The 13,056-nt window shown below is 37.8% G+C and overlaps 2 protein-coding genes across 2 annotated transcripts; one reads left to right on the top strand and one right to left on the bottom strand.

Annotated features, from left to right (window-relative positions):
* The first annotated feature begins 1,122 nt into the window (after positions 1-1,122).
* On the top strand, positions 1,123-9,142 carry tgfb1b (transforming growth factor, beta 1b). The gene is made up of 7 exons (XM_058416195.1): positions 1,123-2,642; positions 5,660-5,923; positions 6,065-6,139; positions 6,233-6,380; positions 6,533-6,683; positions 6,819-6,929; positions 7,032-9,142. The coding sequence occupies exons 1-7, from the start codon at positions 2,300-2,302 to the stop codon at positions 7,077-7,079; spliced, it is 1,140 nt and encodes a 379-aa protein (XP_058272178.1). The 5' UTR covers positions 1,123-2,299; the 3' UTR covers positions 7,080-9,142.
* A 1,368-nt stretch (positions 9,143-10,510) lies between these two features.
* Positions 10,511-12,850, bottom strand: cbr1l (carbonyl reductase 1-like). The gene is made up of 4 exons (XM_058414852.1): positions 12,462-12,850; positions 12,167-12,347; positions 11,289-11,412; positions 10,511-10,852 (listed from the first exon to the last, which is right to left on the bottom strand). The coding sequence occupies exons 1-4, from the start codon at positions 12,838-12,840 to the stop codon at positions 10,613-10,615; spliced, it is 924 nt and encodes a 307-aa protein (XP_058270835.1). The 5' UTR covers positions 12,841-12,850; the 3' UTR covers positions 10,511-10,612.
* Between the last annotated feature and the right edge of the window lie 206 nt (positions 12,851-13,056).

Raw genomic sequence — 13,056 nt, 5'->3', positions numbered from 1 at the left:
AGATGCATGTGACATATAAAAATGCTCAACACAATGAGGGAAACTTTGTGACGTTTGTTCTGGTGACAGCACGCAAACCCCGAAAATAAGCGAAATTGCAAAATTACCCCATCATACACATGTGACTTATCAAAACGCTCAGCAGAATCAGTGGAACTTCGCAATGTGTGTTCTGGTGGCGTCACATGACATCACGTGCACGCCAACCTCCAAAATAAGCGGATTTACAAAATTACTGCAACATGTCACATATCAAAACGCTCAGCATAATGTGAGGAACTACGTGACGTGTATCCTGGTGACATTTTCACCCGCCTCCAAAAGTATCGGCACCCTATCTCTCCACTCGCCTCCAGACAGATCGGCCCCCTATCTGTCTGCTCTTCACCAAATGTATTGGCGACCTATCTATCCACTCGTCTCCGAAAAGCATCAGACATTACGACTACTTGCTCCGTCAAGCCAACATCAAAGTGGAAAGGGACCAACACTAAGTAAATATCATCTAGATGGTGGTTTATTCTCAAGATGTGTGTGTGTTTTAATAAAAATGTTTAATTTTTTGACAAATTGCTGTGGTATAAGAGTAATGAAACACTTGGGATATGCTGTTCTCATGAAATAATCAACTTTGCGTTAGTAACACTTCATTCCATCACAACCTCTTCTTTAATTATTTTCCTCTAACAGCACTCCCTGTTGTGTTTAATTCTTTATGTAGCCTTGACGCAGTGGTTAATGGCTCTCACAAGACTGCTGGAGAATCCAGTAATGACTGATTAGTTCTGCAGAAATCTGGGGAAGTTGCATCTACTGTAACGCATGTAGGGTTTCGGTATTTTGTACCCCACTATGTTTTGTTGCTGATAGATAATTAGAGCTTGAACTAAAAGTTACTGTTTTGATCTGTTACAGATGTTCTAGCGTGCTCGTTTCCTGGGTGGAAAGTTTTTTTTTTCTCTCTTAGGGTAAAAGAAAGCGGAAAAACAGTTGTGGTTTACCAGAGTTGTCTTGCATGGAACGTTATGCTCTTACAAATCATTTTTGTCTTCAGTGAGCCCTGACAAGCGAGAGCAGTTAGTAAAAAAGAAAAATGGAACAATGTAAGACGAAGATAGATGTGCAACATAGCCAAGTGTTGAACACTCATTTGAGCAGGCTTAAAATAGGAACTGCAGCAGCTTTTGCTGCATCAGCAATCTCACCTTTCTCAAGGACAGCCTCATGAAACTGCTTTTAGATTGTGGATGGTTGTCGCTTGCGGCATATTGGCATGGTGTCCTGTTTATTCAATTTTTTTTGAACCAATGACTGATGAGGGGAAAAAGACAGAGAAGAGGAGGGAGAAAGGGAAGGACGAAGCTGGTCTAAGCCCCGGGGAGGATGTTAGTGAGTGTGCAGTCGGCGTGAGGTTAGGTGCAAACCAGTTTGTTTGTTTTTTGCTTTAACTGGGAATTTACTCAGCTTGAAATAACATCAGGGTTACATCTGCCTCTTATAAGTTTGGAAGCCAAATTTACAGATAAGTTCATCAATTTCAATGATTTTGTACTATAATACATCAGATTAAGTTTATCTTCTTAAATCGTTTGAGTAACGGCAAGATTATACTAAACAAGCTTGCACTTATTTGAAGTGAGCTAAAAATAAGAAGAATTATTGTTTTTAGTGCTGCACTTGAGGCTATCTGATTAAGGGGTTAAATTCAATGGGGAAATTGCTTTGCAGTAAAGGAAGTTTTGTGTCCTTTATGTTAAGCTGTGCTGCTTCCTTTTCCTCTTTCACCCCTTAACTTGAGACTGAAGTGAGGCATATGAAACGAGGAAGCAACACCAAGGGCCACGATAAGCTGTTTTAGATACGCAAATATTAGCATTTTGGTCTCATCAAAGCTGTTGAAGTGGCATCATATGCTGTAAGTAACTCATATGCTGTTTTAAGAGAGTTTTTGCTTCTAGCTGTATTTAGTATTTTGTATTAGTTTATTGTATAGCAGCATGCTGCATTCCTGAGAGACTTCATTTCGCGAGCCGTTTGTCATGTTGGGAGCCGATTCAGCAACGCTGCCTGCCAGCAAGACAGATATGGGCAGCAATTTCACAGTGGTGTAGTGAGTCTGATTCTGACCGTGGAGTTTTGAATTCAAGCGAACAGCCAATGGAAAACTTTTTCTGGAATCCTGAAATGGAACAAGCATTAAACGCGTGTGCGCTTTAAACCTATTTTTTTTATTTTTTTTGAACTTCCTGAGATTTCTTCAGAGCGTAAAAACGACACCTCCGTAGCACCAGTGTGGACGATGATGGCACAGGGTTTGCTGTTGGCACTGCTGTGCCTGATGGGATGTGTGGGCTACTGTGACACCTTATCAACATGCAAACCCCTGAACCTGGAGTTGGTGAAAAGAAAGCGCATCGAGGCCATCCGTGGACAGATCCTCAGCAAACTACAGTTGGACAAAGAGCCTGAAGACGATGACAAAGGAGACGGAGGTGAGGTCCCTGCTGAGGTCCTGTCTGTCTACAACAGCACTGTGGAGTTAAACAATGAGCTGATGCACAACCTCGATCCTGGGGAATCTCCTGACACAGAGGAGGAAGCGTACTATGCCAAGGAGGTTCATAAGTTTAACATGACTAAGTGTGAGTATTTATATCGCACATTTAAAATCTCCATTAGAACAAATACATCATTAATTAATCTCTCTGGCACTATAGGAACATATATATACACTTGTAATGATGACAGTGATAACAAGCCAAAAGTAAGGGCAAAGCCTAAGGCTTGTCCATTTCTTCTTGAGGTTTCACTCTGGTTAGTACAACCACAAACAGGAAGGAAGGGAGTTTAGCTGCCACAATGAAGTGACTCAGATCCTGTTTTAAGAGACCACTGGACAATTTGCGTTCCCTATCTTGGAGCACATGTCCATCTCTAAATTTTTATCTCTTAGAACCAGGCTAGGATCATTATTTATACCCACAATAGACGTATTTAATGCTCAATGGCAGCTATGTGAGTGCAAATGTTTTATAGCTAATTACACTTGTTTCCTTTTGAGTTACAATAACGATTTCTGGTTTTAAAAACTATAATCTAATGTTAATCAACTGGTCAGTTAGATTAAGTTAAACCATACAGCAATTTACTTTAATTTTCTTTGTTTACCAACAAGCAATATTGAAGACAGGAAGCTTCCATGCACCTGCTTGCAGTTCTGTGTGATCTAGAATATCTCATACCTCAAACTCTACACTCTTAAAAAATGTCAAATCCTTTCCCTTTTGGGAAACCCCTAACATTCCAAATGGTTTTTAAGTAGACTTAAGTAGAATTGTAAACTTTTTTTAAAAGAGTACCCAAACTACCAATACAGTTTCGATACATTTTAAGTGTATGACAGGTTCTAATTATTTGGAGCTTGTACCACATATTGGATAATTAAGAGTACTTGGCTTCAAGAAAAAGTGCTCTACCCTGTCTCACAGGGATACACTGTTAAGGGGTTCAACTTAGGGCATTTTCCTTCAGTTGGACAACCAAAGAACCCTTAAGGTTATACATTTTCTAAAAGTGCTTGAAAGAAAATGCTTGGTAGCTAGCTTTATCAACAGTCAACTATATACCAACTATATGCCCAGTGATCATATATGTTACTGCTAGTACAGTCACATCTCCTACATATAAATGTGGAAGTAAAATTACAACTGGGCGGTGTGATGCAGCCTGATGTAAGTTATTTTTATCCAGTAAATGATTATTTTCCATTAACAAAACATCCAGATGTGCTTTATTCCTCTTATACCCCATACATCTGCCAGGATGTTTGGATATTTATTGAAGGATAGCAGCAACTTTACATGTTAATACTTACATTTAATTTTGTGGGATGTCTATAAAAACAAGATCCTGTTTTCACTCATGTTATAGCAGTTATAGACATCCCCTCACCAGCCTGTTTTGTCACACTTGAAGTTAGCAAGACATAAATGCAGCAAGTCATGTTAACAAGAATCTGCAAAGAGTGAACTCCTCTATCCTGAAGACATTGCATTTCAGAAAACCTCACCACATCAACAAATACACATTTTTAAATAATCGGTTCATGTGGTTTATATTGTGTTAATTAATCAAACTGATGAAATATATTCAAGAATTAAACAGTGCTGTGGTATAAATCATAGGCTAACATAGGAGCTGTATGGTTACGGTAATTTGCTCGGTATTTACTCCATTTACCTTTACTTACTTTTACTTACTTCAGTGACACGTGCATAAAATCTTTTACAGACCTGTCGAGTTTTGTGAGAAAATTAATACTGAAATAGAGGAACATTAATATTTGAAATAGATGAACATCAGCTAACATTTGCAGGAGATTCATTTGCATGGAAACCATTGCACAAATTGTGAGCTGAAACATAGGTATTTAAGTTTCAAATACAAGAGTAACTTTCTATCAGAGCCTGTTCAAATGAGCACTTTTGCTTTTTTTCAGTAAACCAACACTTTCGGTATTTCACACCCCATTCGGCTGATGTAAAATACAGTGTGATGGTGTAATGGGGCAAGAATTCTTTTAATTAAGTTCTTTTAGGGTCTTGATCTGAGGCACAGTGGGGAGGCTAGTTTTAGGATGTGTAATTTAGTCGAGGTTTGGCATGCCTGGGAGTTGGTTTTTTAAACTGACAACACTGGAAAACCACAGACAGCATCGACCACTGCACACTTTTCTCTACTTCCTTCCTCCATTTAGTCTTTTGCCTCTTCTGTAATTACATTTCTCTACTGTAGTTAAATGCTGTGCAGTCACAGAAGCACTTACTTAGAAGGGGAAAGATTAGTGTGTTGCTCTGTCATGTCACTTGCTTTTTTGTCTTAACCTTTCACTGATATAAGTTTTGACTTAGGCCACATATCTAGTTCCACCTTTTTACTATAAAAAGGTATTGAGGGTGAAAAGTAGATTTTTTTTCTCTATAGCTTTCAGTTTTATTTCCTCTGTGCACATTCTCTCTTACTGCTCTCATTGTCTACTTGTCTATTTTTAGACAAGTTTAGACAAAAAAATTTAGACAAAACAAATAAATAAATAAATAAATTAAATTAACTTATATTGTTATCAGACTGGGTATTACCAGGAAAGATAATTGAAAAAAGTCTCATTAAAAGATTCTTTTAATAATAAATTCTATTTCTATAACACCCTGCTCACTCCTGATGGTAATTTATCCTATCCAAAAGGTAATACTGTTGATGTATAATTATGGCTTACAAAATTGAATGAAGTTAAATCAATCAAAGTAATATTACAGGACAGAAGATATTATTAAGATTAAGTGGAAAGGGGAAAGGAGAAAGTTTAGGGAGATGAGGTATATTGATTTAAGTAGACTTTTAAAATGAGAGAAGGAAGTACATGGCATTAAATGATCTAACTCCCATTCATGCATGATATTAAAGTGCCTGTTCTAACAGGTTTAATTCCTGTAGTAACAGCTCAATCACAACTTACATGCCAAACAACATACATAATCTAAGGCTAATAATAAAGGGATAAAAATGTGTGGAGATATTTACTTCAGAGTTATGGAAGGAGTATGTAGTGTCAATACCTTGATTAGAAGTAGGAAAGTAAATGCATTCATTTTTTTTATAGATATGAATGATACGGTGATGCTGTTTAACGTCTCCACAATGAGAGATGTTTTGGGCATAGAACGTATGGTTTCCCAGGCTGAGCTCCGTCTTCTCATCAGGGAGGTTCGAATACCTCCTGGCAATGAGGAAAGGTTAGAGCTTTATCGTAGAGATGGGGATAAGGATCGCTACTTGAATTCACAATCAATCACCAATGACCTGGACGGCAAATGGATATCTTTCGATGTGACACAGACTGTAAAAAACTGGCTTCAAAACCCTGGTGAGTATTTAATCTTTCAGAGAATCAGTTTATATCACAGGACAAGCAGAGCAAGAATGTAATGACGTGTACGTTGTTATTTTTTAAAGTGTACCGTAAAATATAATGCATGACTGATTAATTGTGTTGTGTTAACTACAGAGGAAGAAAAGGCATTACAGGTGAAGTTACATTGTGGATGTGGGGAGAATGACAACAAAATATCTTTTGTTTCAGGTTTGTAATACGAATAGCAAAATTTGTGTTTGAGTTGTAGTGTTTGTATTGTCTTTTAATTTTAAAATCCTCTATTGATGGATGCACATTCAGGCATAAGCAGTGGCAGATTAGACACGGCAATTCTAAGAGAAAAAATGAAAAAGCCACACATTCTGATAATGTCACTTCCTGAAGACCGTGTACGACGTCTCCGCTCACGGAGGAAACGGCAAGCACCTGGAGATGCAGTTTGTTCTGAGTTGAGCATTTTAACGAATTTATACTATTCAATAAATAAATATTTATGCTTGATGCTTACTTCATCTTGTATTGTTTTTTTGGCCATGTGCTTTCTCTCCATTTCTCTCCTTTTCAGTGTCCTCACTGTCTCTTCTATATGTTTTTATCCAGGCAGTCAGACGTTTGCTGTGTGAGAAAACTTTATATAGACTTCCGTAAAGACCTGGGTTGGAAATGGATACACGAACCTTCTGGTTACTACGCAAACTACTGTATCGGCTCCTGTTCCTTTGTCTGGAATGCGGAAAATAAGTATTCACAGGTAACATGCATAGATGCATTCTTTCTTAAGAAATAAATACAAACCATATCCCAAGAAAATATAGCACATTGGAACTGCTGTTGAATTCTGGGGTGGTCAAAAGGTGTCTACAAAAAAGTGCATTTACATGAACAGGTGCTGGCGCTATATAAACATCACAATCCTGGAGCATCGGCCCAACCCTGCTGTGTGCCACAGGTCCTGGATCCATTACCCATCCTGTACTATGTGGGGAGGCAACATAAGGCCAGTATAATAACATTATGCACTACAATACAGTGGGGAAATCTTCACCTACTTGTAATGAAATGTTATTAATCTGGCTGATACAATTTGGATCTTCCACAGGTAGAGCAACTGTCAAACATGATCGTCAAGACCTGCAAATGTAGTTGAATGACGTGCAGTCTTCAGACTCCCTGGTTGAAAGGAAAGAAAAAAAAGACTAAAATGTATTGAGAGGAGGAAGGCCAGTATAATACAATGGAGGAACCATTCATACAAACGTATCATTTGACATTTCATGTTTTCTGGGTTGTTGTTGTTGTGTGTGTGTGTGTGTTTGTGTGTGTGTGTGTGTGTGTGTGAAAGTTTCACCCCTCAAACTCCCAGGCTCAATCAGCGGCTCCTCCCTTTCATTCCTCATACTTGTACCCATATGCCTGTTAATAATTAATAATAATTAGAGTAATATAAAAATATGTCATTAATTCAATAATAAGATGGGACTTTAAGGGGTGAAATTCCCTCAGATTTTCCTTGGTACATTGCAGACATTCATTGTTAAATGTGACCTTAACAAACAAACCTGAACAGGCCTCATTAACCTTGACCAGTTTGATTGAATACAGGTAACAGCGGTACGTATTTAGTATAAAACAATGAAATATTTGTATTCACTCCATCATATTTTTTGAAAATGTTTTAATCAATTGTACTAATTATTATGAGTTTAATATGTTTTGAATTAATGTGCACACTTTCTCATTTCCACAAGTTTAGTTAGAGTTTACTTTACATTTTTAACCTGCTTTGGAATAATTTGTTAAACATTATAACATATTTGCAGAAAAGAAGTGCAAAAAAACCCCCCCAAAAAACATTGCAGATTCCAGTTGTTTTTTAATTAAACCATGATCTTGCTGGATCCATGAGCTGTAGAGAATATTTAAATAGCCTATAATGTAAAAGTGATGACTCTGGGAACACTGTTATTAACTGCCCTGTTTGCTGGTCCTTCTCAATGAAGCGATCATGGGGCAGTGTGAATCTTGGCACAGTGGCCTCTATTATTGCCTGATGCAGTTTCCATTGTTCACCACTAGGTGCCATAATACCACTATGAAGCTAAGTGGGGCAGTAGGTACCCTCCTCATCAAGAGTACGTTTGTACCTGACAAATGGTAACCTTTTTAAAATATGTTAATTAGTAATGTAACTTAATTTAAAATGAACTGTGAACTAGGAAAAGGGATATTTCTTGAAAGGTTTATGTATATTGTGCGCTCATGGATGAGCTGACATGATAATGCAATCTCTAATACTTCTGCATATCCTGGTGTTCACTGGGATTAAAAGTGCTGTAAATCCATGCTTGATTCATGCAAAACTAAGAACTAATCCTACATGTGTAGGAGACTTTAACAGCTTTGTATTTAGCAAGATTATCAGTTAGGTCATTAGAGAACCATAAACAGTCCACTTTTATTCTGTCCCAGCTTCCAGCACAGCTTTATTCTGTGTCCATAATTGTGTAGTGGACTCGGAAAATTCTTCACATGGCCAAGTTTGGCCATTTTTTTTTACTATATGTAGTGATGAAGACGTCAGATTTCCTGAAATGATCTTATTTGCCTGAGTATCCATTACAAGTAGGAATAGTATTGTGCCTTGTTGATGGTTTGACAACCAGTATCTGATCACAAAATGAACTGATCAGGCTTATGTCTATTTCACTACAGTACAAAGAGAATGTGATTAACTTGATTTGGCAGTTTTCACTGGCTGTTTGGGTTAGGTTTCCTGAGACTGACACACAATTGCTTGGTTTATTGTGGGGTTGTGGGATTTAATTTTAATGAAGTGAAAACACACCTCATTTCAGATGAGCAATCTAAGCAATTTGTCTTGGTCTTCAACCACCTAATGTGATGTGTCCAGTGTGGCTCCTTCTGGGTTGTACCATCAGATACAACTTGACACAATGGGAGCTGGGAAAAGTGAAATGTGAGCCAATAGAGATCTCTAAATATCGGTTTGGGGAAACACTTTGCTTACATATCGCAATTTTAGAATTTATTGTATACGTTATACTTCACGTCTGACTTATCATGAAATGTAATTGTATTGTTTTTTGTTGGAACCTTCTGTTGGATTAGTGCTCTCTGATGATTTCTGTAAAAAGACAAAACTATACCACATGCATTGTGAATATTAGTAAAGCATTCACCAAACCTGTACTTAAGGCTACTGTTATCATCTGACTATTGTTATCCAGTGTTAAATGTACTGTTCGGAGACTCTCTCATACATATTATATTCCACAAGTCCATCTCCACAAGCCCATCTGTTCCAGGTGTCAGGAAGCCAGATATCCTGTCAACAAGGTTTATTGTGATTATAGACTCAGCAAACATACACACAGCAGGATCCTGTTGACACATCAGTCCACTGCAGGACCCTAATATACAGCTTAGATGTTATATTTGGGTTGGTTGTGTTTCTAGCATAGCTAGAAAAAGTCTTAAGTAGTGCTGTCAGAATGCTTTAAACTGAGAAACTGAGAATATTATGAGAACTGCAATACAGGAGCAAACGTCCTCATAAAGAATACCTCTTTTGTTCTGAATAATGTACAGGCAGGGTCAGTAAAAGAATAAAAATGTGACCAGTTGAGCCACTTTGATACTGATGAAAAAATACCCTTTTTATTTACTACTACTACTACTACTATTATTATTATTATTAATTTATTTTATTTTAATCAATATCATGGAAAAAGGGCTCAAGTATGACAGTGTGCTGCTGCCAAAATGTGACCAGTTGAGCCACTTTGATACTGATGAAAAAATACCCTTTTTATTTACTACTACTACTACTACTATTATTATTATTATTAATTTATTTTATTTTAATCAATATCATGGAAAAAGGGCTCAAGTATGACAGTGTGCTGCTGCCAAAATGTGACCAGTTGAGCCACTTTGATACTGATGAAAAAATACCCTTTTTATTTACTACTACTACTATTATTATTATTATTAATTTATTTTATTTTAATCAATATCATGGAAAAAGGGCTCAAGTATGACAGTGTGCTGCTGCCCTCTAGTGTACATTTAATGTTGATTATGAAGATTAAAGTTATTTCCTGTTGTCACTAATGACATAATAGCTCTAAAGATTCCCTGCCCAGCCACTCATTTTTCTATCCTTTTTTGAAGACAAAAATGAAGCTTGCTAACTCCTCTGTTCTGAAGACTTTTCCATGGAGGAAACCTAAGTTGCAAGGGTAAATTTCTGGCCAATATTGCAATCACACCATTTATAAAACCACAATATAACAATTATCTGTTGTCAGTTTATTATTGCTCTCATGGGATGGCTTTCTGACTAGATAAAAATGATCTCTGAATGCCTGTAATTCATCATCTGACGTATTGAGCCGGCATAGGACTCTTGTAGAGTAGGATGTACCCTACATATACACTGTAGTTTCTGAATTATCACCATGTGGGATAACTCAGTGTTCAGAAGCATGCCTTGAGTGATTTGTCACATAGAAAGAACAGGAAAACTGACCAAAATAAGAAACATGAATAATAACGTTCCATCTGACCATTTTATTGTCAAACATACATCTGTAGGAAAAATATTTTTTAGTTCATTTTATCCAGATTACATCATTATACTAATTTTCTATTTTCCCTCTACCATTCCTGCACTGTTTTGTCCCAAACTAATTGTCCATGTGGCTCCTTGGCTCCATCTGGTAACAATGCCAGGTACACCGGAGTTTCCGCTCCTTCTTCTGTGCTCTTGGGGGCATTTGAACCAGCCATATCTGTTCTAACCCAGCCTGGGCAACAGGCATTGAGGAGAATGCCATCATTGGGTCTGGTTTCATCAAGAACCCGTGCCTGGATCCTTGAAAGAACAGTCACACCAATCTAAAAGAGTCACAAAAAATTGCTTAACTTTGCAGACCAAAGTGCAAAGTACATGGGCATGTAGGACCGAAAACAGTCATAAAACAAATCACATTGTATATCTACAGTGCTACAGCTCTGTTCTTTGGTTATTTTGGAATCATTCATCTACCAAAGCAAACATGACTTTGCAGACTATACAAACCATTAACATTACAAAAGACAATAGTTACTCTAAGATGAATTCAAGAATGAAATGATTAGAGAATATTAGATGGCTAAATTCATTGGAATGCATTCTTTATCTTGTGCAGATGTTACTTTTTGAATCACATTACATTATACTATCATTTTCCACAAAATTATTTGAATTTCTTTCTTTATTTTATTGATTAGAGTTAGATCATAGCACCAAAAGGGTCACACTGTCAAAAAAAATTAGGTCTGTGAACAGTACCTTGCTGGTACCATAAGCAGTGTTCGGCCAGCCCTGAGCCTCATGAGCTCCACTCTGTGCAGCAGTAACAAACTCCCCCATCAATAAGCAGAGGTCCTCCTCAGGCAAGTCTGTTTTTCTGAACCTGACACAAACAGAATATCATCAAAATTTGTTTTAAATGAAAGGTATACTATACAGTTAGTGGCAGACACAAAAATACATGAAAACTATTTGTATACTGTATATTCTCATATGAACAAACAAACAAAAATATATACACATACATATATATATATACACACACACACACACACACATATATATATATATAGATTTGAGCGAGTTTGACAAGGGCCAAATTGTGATGGCTGGATGACTGGATCAGAGCATCTCCAAAACTGCAGCTCTTGTGGGGTGTTCCCAATCTGCAGTGGTCAGTATCTATCAAAAGTGGTCTAAGGAAGGAACAGTGGTGAACTGGCAACAGGGTCATAGACAGCCAAGGCTCACTAATGCATGTGGGGAGTGAAGGACTTTGCTGAAGCTTTTGGGATTGCTGAAGAAGTTGATGCTGGTTCTGATAAAAAGGTGTCAGAATATACAGTGCATGACAGGTCAGGGCTGTTTTGGCAGCATAAGAGGAACCAGCACAATATTAGCCAGGTGGTCATGCCTCGTTAAGCAATGATTAACTAATTGCAAAGAATCTTGAGCAAGACTTTCCTTTTCTTTGCTTTAATAATTTCTTCAAAATCTTCTGGTCATTTACATTTATAAATAAAAATAACAACAACAGAATTATAATAAAATAATAAGATATAATAAAACATGAGGAAGTAACAAGGTAAAAAAAAAAAAAAGTACTTATTGATGAGTGAAGGTTTTAGGTTGCATACTTTGCCTGAAGTTCTGGGCTACACTTATCCAGAGACCGCTTGCTGACGAAACTGGACACATTGACCACACGAGCATTGCGTCTCAGCAGAGGGAACAGAGCATGGCACACCCACAGTGTTCCCCAAAAGTTGGTGCGCATGGTGACTTCAGCCTGTTCCCCGAAAGGCTCAGTGGCATTCTCTAATAAACAGACAGAAAATAATGCATTTTTTTGCTGATTCACTATTGTGTACCTGCATTCATTGTACATTTACAGAAGCGTTTAATGTGCACTAGCTAAACCTGTTCATCAACCTTTGTAAGCGATTCCCGCGTTGTTGATGAGCACATCCAGGCCTCCGTATTTCTCCTTCAAAAACTTTCCGAGCGCCAGGCAGCTGCTTTGGTCGCAGATATCGAGTCGATGGAAGACGACATTTTGGAAACCCTCGGCTTTCACCAGCTCTAGTGACTCCTTTCCCAGCGCTTCATTGCGAGCAGTGAGGAGAACATCTCCACTGTAGCCTGCTTTACAAAGTCCTTTCACTATGGCCAGTCCGACGCCTTTGTTGGCTCCGGTGACTACAGCGACCTTTGTAGACATGTTTTTACCTGTGCAACAATTCACTTGTGTAAAGGGACCAACCAGTGTAGTCACTAACATACAGTGTAACCTGAGTCGGCCGTATGCCATCTAGGAATGACTCGGTTCTTTGAACCGGATCATGTATGTTGAGAGCCAACTCACATACAGTGGCGCTGGACAGTTTGTGAACTTTGTCTGCATAAATTTGACCTCAAATGTGATTAGATCTTTATATCTTTGCATTCAGGAACAGCTGACTCCGCTTGATCAGCAGTAACTTTAACCACTGTTTCAGCAAATTGGTTGAAAAATTGTACAAAACAC

The sequence above is a fragment of the Hemibagrus wyckioides genome, linkage group LG18 (assembly GCF_019097595.1).
Source record: "Hemibagrus wyckioides isolate EC202008001 linkage group LG18, SWU_Hwy_1.0, whole genome shotgun sequence".
Lineage (NCBI taxonomy): Eukaryota > Metazoa > Chordata > Actinopteri > Siluriformes > Bagridae > Hemibagrus > Hemibagrus wyckioides.
Note: the sequence above shows the minus strand (reverse complement) of the source record. Positions and strands in the feature narration are given on the sequence as shown.

What these genes read in the sequence shown, in the direction of transcription:
- tgfb1b (XM_058416195.1), top strand. Translation starts at nt 2,300, where the DNA reads ATGATGGCACAGGGTTTGCTGTTGGCACTGCTGTGCCTGATGGGATGT. An exon ending in CAAAATATCTTTTGTTTCAG is followed by an intron (nt 6,140 to 6,232) that starts GTTTGTAATACG and finishes ATGCACATTCAG; the next exon opens with GCATAAGCAGTGGCAGATTA. An exon ending in CGGAAAATAAGTATTCACAG is followed by an intron (nt 6,684 to 6,818) that starts GTAACATGCATA and finishes TTACATGAACAG; the next exon opens with GTGCTGGCGCTATATAAACA.
- cbr1l (XM_058414852.1), bottom strand. Translation starts at nt 12,840, where the DNA reads ATGGCATACGGCCGACTCAGGTTACACTGTATGTTAGTGACTACACTG. An exon ending in CGCGGGAATCGCTTACAAAG is followed by an intron (nt 12,348 to 12,461) that starts GTTGATGAACAG and finishes TCTGTTTATTAG; the next exon opens with AGAATGCCACTGAGCCTTTC. An exon ending in CTGCTTATGGTACCAGCAAG is followed by an intron (nt 10,853 to 11,288) that starts GTACTGTTCACA and finishes TGACTCTTTTAG; the next exon opens with ATTGGTGTGACTGTTCTTTC.